We start from the raw sequence: 10101 nt of genomic DNA, 5'->3' as shown, positions 1-10101 counted from the left end.
TCTTCCTTCATGCTTTTAAATTTCATTCATACAAGCATAGACAATGTATCCAGAGCGTTGGAAAGGGTTGTTTGCCCATGTATACTGCATATTAACCCATTACGCGGTCGGTTGAGGTCGGTTGAGGTATTTAGGCAGACCCGGACTTAAGGGGGTTCAAGGGTAAGGACTGGAACTTCAGGACTGAGGTTACAATTGGGCCTGCAGGACATAATTGAAAGAATTGATAAATTCTTCACGAAGTTACATATGAAGTTGACAATTAAGCTCTCAATCTGTTCTCATATGGAAATTAATGTAGTGCTGAGGGCCTGTTTTACTTGCTGACTATGTAACTTTTCCACCACTTCAACTTGCTTTTGTGTAATTGGAAACCGAATACTTGCCCCGTATTTTATGTGTCATCTTATGAATGCCTTGCACAATATAGTACCATGATATGGATGTTATATTATTCACAGACATGTGTGCATTACCACCGGTGCACCCCACCCACCCCCGATGTTATATTGAACGGTGCCCATATGATAGACAGTCAGTGTACCAGATGTGTCACATGGATTTGCCCTTTGCCCTTGAAAACAACCCATAGTTTCTTTAAGCGATCTGATGAAAGAGTCAGGCTAAAAGGCTGGTGGTTTGTGAAACAAAGAGGTAATGTTTTTAGTGAGTCAGGGGCCAAGAACCTTCTTATTCTAAAGCAACTAATGTAATCATTGGTGAATTTACTGAGAAGCATATAGAAATCACACAGAATGTGGTGGTAATGGTTAAACATCCAAGTAATAAGATATGCAAAATAACAGTTACTTAACCAACTGGATATGATTTTAAAATTACCTATTTGTAATATACATTACTACCTCGCTTTTTCCAGGGTAGCTTCGCTTCTTAAAAGAACACTTCAGGATTACTATTATTTCAACAAACAACTCTAAACCCTTGCTGTCATTTTGTTACCATAACCTACTTAACCCTGACTACACTGTCCTATATACAAGGAGAAAACCTTTGCCTATACTTATAAAGGGAATACAAATTGTTCTATTATATCAACACACAGCCTACTACAGATTAATCACATTAAGTCACAATTTACATAATGAAAATCTCTTCCTCTTGATTACATATGCTACCATTTTAATTGTTTTATCACAGAATCCAGCAAATATATAGACTTCTGTCATTAATTATGTAAATTAAATCGTGGTTTGCAAAATATTCAGCAAATTAGGTCAAGCATCACTTAAGCTACCGAGATACCAAAAATAACAACAATCCGTCAACCGGTTCTTGAGCTATTCTACTTCAAACATTTTCAAACAAATGCCTCTGCATTTCCCAAACAAGCTGCTACGGGACGCAAACTTATGGCACTTTTTTCTGAGCACGAGAGCTACCTACCATCTAAAAATCATGACCCTAACACGTCCAGATCACGAAATGTAAAAACCAGAAGTTTCGCTGCAGTACTTTCTAATTCAATGACGTCGGGACCCCCCACGAACTCCATATCCGAACTTGACCTTGGTATTTTCAATGGTAACTTGCCAACTAAAAAACATGAACATCCATTTAAAGATTCTCGAGTTATCTTGTACACAAGAGAAAACACAAAAACAAAGGTCAACTGCAGTGACATAGAAACCCCCACGGGGCCCATCAACTACAGTGACTTAGGAACCCCCCACGAAACCCATTTTCAGCCTTAAAAATGGCCACCCCCAAATCAACCAACCAAAAATCGTGAACCTCGAACCTTGCCTTCAAGAGTTATCGTGTCTAATCTGCCAAACAGTGCAAAAGCGATTTCATAGCCTTCTCCGAAGGCATAGCCTTCAGTCGAAGGCAAAAATGACAAAAAGGTATACTAGAAAGGCAACATTTGGAAAGCAAATGCATAATGTGAACCTTCGCATATGATCTGCTTTAATTTGTTAATGCTTACTCTTACGCTATACGCTATACTATATTCCTAAAGAGTACAATGGGGAGTTGTATAGTTACATACTATGCAGGTTCTATGAGTACTATTCAGAGTGTCGACTACATTACTGACTAAGACCTGTTATAATTCTACATGTAGGTGCTAAGCTACGTTATACTATATATATAGTTGATAAAGTATACAATATTGTTTTTTTTACATCTACCTATACAACTTTACATATTGACATGGTCGGGGACGGAAGTGCGAATAAAGAGATCGTCATCTGAGACTCCGTGGCTTTTGTTTGTTTGTGACTTTATTTATACTCGATGATATACTATATGTACAATATATATCACCCCATTCAGCCATGACGGCCGCTTTTCGTGGGGGTCGAGTTGGGAGGACAGTCAAGGGGTCAAAATTATAATGATAACTTAATAATTATAATAATAGTACACACACTTGTCGAGTTAAGAACGCGGCGGCAGACGTTCCGTACCCACACTGCCGTCCCTGAAGGAGAGGAGAGAGGCCGCTGCCGTGTCTCTTTTCAAGGCCATGCTGAATCCTGAACATCCCCTGCACGACCTGGTTCCTGCCCAGAGACAGTCTGTCACAGGAAGAGCACCAAGGAACGGTCACAACATCTCAGTTCCCTATGCAAGAACAAAACGACTGCAGCAGTCTTTCCTGTATTGCGCCATCAGACGTTACAATAACTCACCTTCAATAACCTGACTTGACTGGATGCAATCAGCATGGACATTGTGTATATTTTAATTACTTTGTATATGTCTTTGTATATACCTGATGTCCAACGGCATTCTGGAAATATTGTTATATCATATGTGAAAATCATAGCTCAGATGGTCATTACCTCCATGAAAAATGGAGGTATTGTTTTTGGCGTGTCTGTCTGTATGTATGTATGTATGTGTGTGTGTCTGTGTGTCTGTCTGTCTGTGTTTCCGCAACTTTGTGGTCAGCATAACTTCAGAACGCCTTTATGGATTATGATGATATTTGGTATGTTGGTTAGTCTTAGGAAGACAAACGTCAAGGTCAAATATGGGCCTTCTGGTGGATGACCTTGGTACTGCAGCAGAACTTCCGGTTTTTGTATCTTTTGTGCTGAACATGCTATGGTCTTGATGTTTTGGTGACAGATTGCTTTTCCTGTCAGGAATAAGTGGTGTGAGTTTGGTCCCCCTAGCAGCTTGTTTTGGAACTACAGGGCACTTTCTGGCGAAATGTTTAAAAGCCAATAAGTCCAGATAGGAACAACATATTTTTATAATTTTTGGTGTGTAAGTAGCTAAGAGTGAGATGTACATGATTAAATGCAAATTATGCAAATGAGGACTTTATTTGCATAATCAATGAGGAAATTCTATGATTACAGTGTTTTACATTATACTACTTTCATACATGTAATATATGTATCCTATGGCAGGCAGAACATCAACAGATACTAATTATGCAAATGATGACCTAATTTGCATAATTTATGCAAAAATTCTATGATTTCTTAATGGTGAAAAATGGGAATGTCATACTTTGGACATCTGTAAGTTAATCAAAAGTTAACATACATCACGATGCATATATCATGTTAATGCGGAGGTAATTTGCATAATTAAAGAGGAAATTTACATTTACATATCAAGCCCATATTTCATGGAGGTATGAAGTCTCGGAATTCTTGTTAGAAATGTCATTTGATAAGTGTTTGCTTGATTTGAACTACTAGAACAGTTAATACACCTTAACAGATTAAATACTCTTATACTACCTTATTATTTTTCTTCTTATCTATAAACCCAAATGAAAACATTACATTTTATTTCCGTTAACACTCTTTTTCACTATTATGTACGTTTCAAGTCTATGTATTGTATACATATATTACTTAACGTGTCAAATCTATCACTATTACATGGAACTAAAATGCAAACATGGCATTCTACCCTAAACATTATATGGCATAGTGACACCTAAAGTTTTCGTTAACGCTTTTTTCACTACACAGGTATAATCATGCAAATCTACTTAACATATGCTCACACCTTCTAATTATATCGCTGTCTCATTGACCTAAATTTCAACACTTAGCATTCAAGTAGTATAGCAACCCCTTTTCTGTAAAACAACAAGAATAGAATTCTAAAAAGAAAAGAAACTTGACTTTTCCTAGATTGACAAAAAATATGATAACCATACATCCCTAATCATCATGACATAATAGCATGTTTCCGCCGCATACAAATTCCGCTAGGTGTCGCTCGTTCATAGTCACCAGGCACTAATCGTCAACTAGGTTATCGATAGAAGGACGTGACACTTACTTAGGTAATAGTCACATATGCCGAGCTTAAGTGTGACGTGTTTTACGTCGCATGTGACATAAAATAAGCATAAAGGTCACGCATTTTGCCCCGTATTTTTGACCAAAATATATTGCCATAACAGCAGGAACCAATCTCATATGGGTCACACTTAGCCTGACTAAATCTGCGCTCCTAGCTAGATATATAGCGGCCGGCCCGGTATTACACCAGCCGCCCCCCAGGTCACACTGGACTGGTTTCGCTCCTGGGGCTAGGTAGTCTTTTCCACAACGTCCATCTTCTCTCCAAACGGCTATGGTAAAAAACACGGTAAACAAGGAAAGTATATGCCGTACTCACATATCAGTTTACCGGAAAATTCATGTCTGAATCACTACAAAAACGACACCGTTTCTGTAAATAACTGACGTATCTCCAGAATGTAATAATACCCTCCTTAAGACAAACATGCAGTAGATTAGCTCTTGAAATTTAGTATAGCTAGTATGAATTGAATCTGCTAGAATTGTATTTTAGTACAGTTCATACATTGTATCAGATGCAGTTGTTGGACAATAAAAATGTTTATGATTATTTAATGTTTGTGAAATACATATGCACCCACCTATTGTCAAAAATCATCTAATATACAAATGCAATTAGAGTATACCAGGCTTCGAGAGGCGGTTAAAAGAGTAGAAATTTGTTATATAGACAGATAACATGCCAGGGTTTCTAGAGAGTATAGTGTGCCACACTCGAACTATACTCTCCTCATCTCCAGTTCTATACATGGTGGCCACAGGATTGTAATAAGGGGTCCTATCATATTATATGGCAGCGATCTATAAGAACTAAGCTGTTAAAATCACCTACCTAAGTTGCAGCATAAGTAGAATGGGTGTTGTGCTGGACATAATGATATCTAAAATGCTGTATAAGCTGGATAAGAACATTCAATTTGTATTACTAAAACAGATCTGAGTAAAGTACCTTTTCTTTTGCTTGTTTAAGTAATTCTTTTGTGAATGGGTACGTTCAGTACGCTAGTTAGGTTGATTTCTTTCTTGAGTGACTTTGGTTATTTGTTTAGAAACCTCTGAGGCCAGTGAAAAGGCAGTCTGTGACGTGTCCAACCGCCAGCGGATGGGTCGTACTGAAGTGGAGCTGCTGAAAATACTGATTGATGGCATCAATTCCCTGAATCAATATGCCATATCGGGCTAGGTACAGCCACACAAATTCAACAATAGTGGTAAAATGCATATGCAAACAGGACTTCAAGTACTATCTAAACATAGCTTGTACACCTACTAATAAAACATAGGTAGTTTTTTTCGTATCTTGGTTATATTGTTGTTTCTAAGTTTAAACAAAAAAATCACTTGAAACACTTAATCACAAGGTCTAATAGTCTTCTTTTATTATCATTTAGAGTAATATGCATTTAAATAGAAAAGCTACCAAAAGACTTAACAAAATTAATCTGGTGAACAAATAAAAAACTAAATAAATAATCTACCACAAATTCAAAGTTTTTATTCTATATATTTTCATGATACATGTTATTTTCTTATTACTAACAGCACACCTTCTGTGATATATTTCTTTATCTTGAAACCTCGTGCTTCAAACTTAAGCAATCTCAACATATATGCTTTAACACGCCACTATTTATCGGCACCGTAAATACCTTATATGCCCATCCGGTTATCATCGAAAGCCATTTCCCTTCATATCTTAGCAATTACTATCTTAGTGAATTCCACTGTATTTAAACCCATAACAGAAGACAAAAATGAATATCTATTACTGACAAAATGAAAACAGGATAGCAGTTTGGGCACGATCGGATAGGAAAGAACCTGCAGTAATTTTTGACAATCTCAACCAGTGGTGGAAAGACTTAATACATAGTTGTAAATTAACAACCAGTTGTTTTATTAGGTGGCTATAGGTGAATGGTCAGGTAATGTTATTGTCATCATTTAGAAACGTCTTCAATTCTTTGTAACTGTCTAAGACATTTCATAGTTTTGAAGAATATTGAATATCTTCAACATTCTAAATAATTCCATGGTTTTGTAATAAAAACTTTTGAAATAATCCTGATGTGGAATATGACATTTTGAATAGTTTTTTTAATAATTGTAACAACATTCTACCATTTTTTAAAACATTATTTACAATTATTTGTAAACTTTTGGTCAGTGGCTGGGAAGAAGGTAATTCACACATCCCTATTAAGTACAGAGTAGTCTGCCTGGGCGTCATGCATGGCTTACTACAAAAGAGCCAATAGTATCCAACAGGTAGCCTGACAAAACCGCGGCCGCCCGCCCGAAGGGGATGGGGGTCATTCACCTCCGGCCGAGAGAGCTTGTACAACACAGGCTTAATGGCCGGGTGATATTTCATGAAGTTAAAAGTAGGTTGTACAATACTTGTACAAACTGCTATGTGTAGGGATTTTTTTTAAATCGGTTGTAAAGAAGCGCTAAATTTACTGTAAATTGGGACAACATTTACTGCAAATAAATGATCATTATCATTTTGTGACTAGAGGCCGTATCTCACCATCTGCCTCGTCATTTTTCTTGCTACCCCGAGTTCGCTGATTTCCACTATCTTGAATGTCGCCATTGTGATCCAGCTGGGCCCAAAGCTGCTCCTTTCCGCTCCCGAAGGTGCCAAAGAACAGGGCGGTAGCAGCGAACACACATGCCGTTATAATGATGACATAAGACCACTCCTTGGTCGACTGTAAGATGGTATTTAAGATGTTATATTTCTGTTATCCACCTCCTCATTTTATGATTAGTTTTAGAATTACGCATATTTTCATATTAACAGCTGGTTATTTTCACACTTATTCACAATTATCATCTCAGATAGAAACCTATGTGAAGTAGAACATACTATTGTGAAACAACGACATACCTAGTCTCCACTAGACTCCTTTTGCAGGCTGATAAGTAGTAGAAATTGTCCCAAAAAGGGAATGTATCGTGGGCAGAGGAGATGGCTGCCATAGAATCTCCAGCTTCCAAAAGTTGTCTGGTGGAGACTATAATATACCATATTATCTTTCGACTGAAACATGTCGATATATTTTACATACCTTATTCTTGGTAAGTGCTGTCACTACCAATGGGAATGCCAGGCCCGCAACACGACATAAAACTCGACAGATCCCCGATAGTACGCTGGCGTATCGTGGCGCGATGTCAAATGCATTGGCATCGGCAACTGTAGACGAGAAATTTGGAGCATGAGGGAATAGCATAGAAATTATCCGTAAATAATTTCATCAGGTTGGTAAATGACTGACAAGTTCTTTTTATCACAACCATTCATTTTTCACGAGCTGACGTTTCAATGACCGTCTAGGCATTATATTATATATAGAAACACTTTACATTTGGAACCGCATATTTCCCTATCATGTAACAATGCCTAGTATGTATGTCACAATTACACTACGTTCCGGAATGTATTGTAAACAGAAAAAAAACTAGCTTAAGTGCACTATGAACTATGTAACACCTTTAGTGCACTATGCACCAAGTAACATCTAGTGTCAGTGCACAGTGAACCAGTCAGAATTGCCCTGTGGAAGATGACAGACGGTCACCGAAACGTCGGTTCGTGAAAAATAAATGGTTGTGATGCAAAGCTTAAGAACTTTGCTATTCAACATAGAAATTAATATAAACATGTCAATGCACGTGGACTCTACATATATAAACTACAGAAGTCTGAATCTTGATTACTCATCCACGTATTTGCATCAAGATATTCCACGAGGACGGTATCTATATTCAAAGCAAACTGCCGCATAGAAAAAGTAAGCAGTTATTTAGTGACTTAACTATTAGAAAAGTCTGCTTCCGCACCAGTTACCATTGTGACAGACGTCTGGTCCAGGCCATTGACCGTATTTGTTTGGAATGAAAGAATAAGAATAGGAGGAAGAAACGGAGATATTTTTTTCCTTCTGCGAAGGTAAATATAAAAACCTACCTGCAGCCCTTGCTGCGGAAAATCCATAGCCCAAGGTGACGAAACAGGCCGCCACGACAGAGTCGGTTGTGAAGGCAGCCACGAAAAGACAACCGGCAACGCACAGGCAACCTACAGATGAAAAGAGGAGATCTAATAACCAGCAATTAAAAACCAAATAAACAATAGCTTTGACATACACTGGGTTGGTATATTTCAGATTGGACATCTGTTGTTTTTTGGAAAGAGGTAGGTTCTGCAATAGGTCACTGAATTGTTATATACCACTAGTTTCTGACAGGCCCTTTTTTTGCAAAATTCAGTGATATGGGTTTGTTTATTTGTTTATTTGTTTATTTAAATTTTTCACAAAGTGAAAGGGAGGGCAAAACAGGTGCGAAGCACTTTTGCTAGTTGCCCTCCCACATACAAAAACAACAAGAATGTACATTACACAGTCAACAATCTATAATACAAGTAGGGCACAAAATACCATATAAACATAATCAAGGTAACAACAATGAATGGAAGAGATAACCATATCGGAACGATATCTAGTGAGGTCTTGAGGCAATACAAGAGCTACATCCACACGAAGTGGTCCAGGTACATGGCAGATCAAGACTGTATTGAGTGTTGAATCTGTTGTAGGCTACTTTTGCCAGTTTATGTCTAAATGCTATGATATCAGACTGATGAGCGGCTCGCACACCAGTACCACGGAGGTCAGAACCTAACTTATTCCAGATAGTTACAAGTCTGGGAATGTAGGAGTGACTGAACGCTGACGTCTTAGATCTGACAGGTGTAAGCATGTACGACCTAAGACTCCTCGTGGGTCTGGTGGGAAGTGTGATATATTCCTCTATGATTGCTCTTGATTTGACAAATAACATTATATCGCATACCTCACGCCTACATGTAAGTGGCAACAGCCCTGTTGTTGCTAGCCTTTCCTTTTAGGTAAGGTGACTAGCCTGAGGGCCCAGAATGAATATGGTTGCCCGGCGTTGAACCCCTTCAATTAGAGACATAAATTTACGAGAATGTGGCGACCACAATGGGGAGCAATAGTCAAGAATGCTTCTGACCAGTGTGGTGTATAGAGCTTTCTTAACATCAGTGTTAGCATTGAAACCAACAGTCCGTTTGATAAAGCCAATCATGGAATTCGTCTTGGCAACCATTTTCACTATGTGGCTGTCCCACTGTAAGTCTGGCTGTACAATAACCCCTAAATCATTCATGCTGTCAACAGACGATACAATGGAATCAAAAACACAATATGTTAAAAGGATTCAATAGGTTAAAAGGATTCAATCATTTACACATGCTTAAAAAGTATGTTTTCTAATATTAAAATCTGATGCAATTTGATTTTACGTCGATGAAGGTTAGACATCCAGGTAATACGATATGCCAAAAAACAATTACTCAAGCAACTGGATATGATTTTGAAAACGTCAGACGTTTCAGCTAGTATCCACTAGCTTTCGTCAGTGACTGAGAGACCAGAGGGGAAAGCAGGTTTATATACACAACCTAGTGCACTTGGTGCAGATTGAAAAAGAGGGTAGCTGCTGACTTCTTTGACCACATCAACCAGATAGATGATAACATCAAGTTCACACAGGAGCCAAGCCATGACAACATGCTCCCTTTCCTAGACACCAAAACTATCGTAGAGGAAGATGGTAACCTTCGTTTCGAAGTGTACAGGAAACCAACCCACACTGATCAGTACCTGGCCTTTGATTCCCACCACCCTTTGGAACACAAACTAGCAGTGATCAAAACTCTCTTCCATCGTGCAGACAACATTGTCACTTCAGACCAAGC

At 38.2% G+C, this 10101-nt stretch overlaps 1 protein-coding gene across 1 annotated transcript in view; it reads right to left on the bottom strand.

The window, feature by feature from the left end:
• Positions 1–6837: 6837 nt before the first annotated feature.
• The window catches only part of LOC109465634 (vesicular glutamate transporter 1-like), a gene marked incomplete at its 3' end in the record, with an annotated part of 15773 nt that continues 12509 nt past the window's right edge, over positions 6838–10101 (bottom strand). Inside the window, exons 8-10 of the mRNA XM_019763006.1 lie at positions 8284–8394; positions 7382–7509; positions 6838–7021 (exon numbers count right to left, since the gene is read on the bottom strand). Coding sequence (XP_019618565.1) covers positions 6838–7021; positions 7382–7509; positions 8284–8394 — 423 coding nt within the window. The remainder of the gene's footprint in view (positions 7022–7381; positions 7510–8283; positions 8395–10101) is intronic.

This window comes from Branchiostoma belcheri, unplaced genomic scaffold (genome assembly GCF_001625305.1).
Source record: "Branchiostoma belcheri isolate BF01 breed outbred unplaced genomic scaffold, Haploidv18h27 scaffold155, whole genome shotgun sequence".
Lineage (NCBI taxonomy): Eukaryota > Metazoa > Chordata > Leptocardii > Amphioxiformes > Branchiostomatidae > Branchiostoma > Branchiostoma belcheri.
The sequence above is the reverse complement of the archived record's forward strand: the minus strand, read 5'-3'. Positions and strand labels throughout refer to the sequence as shown.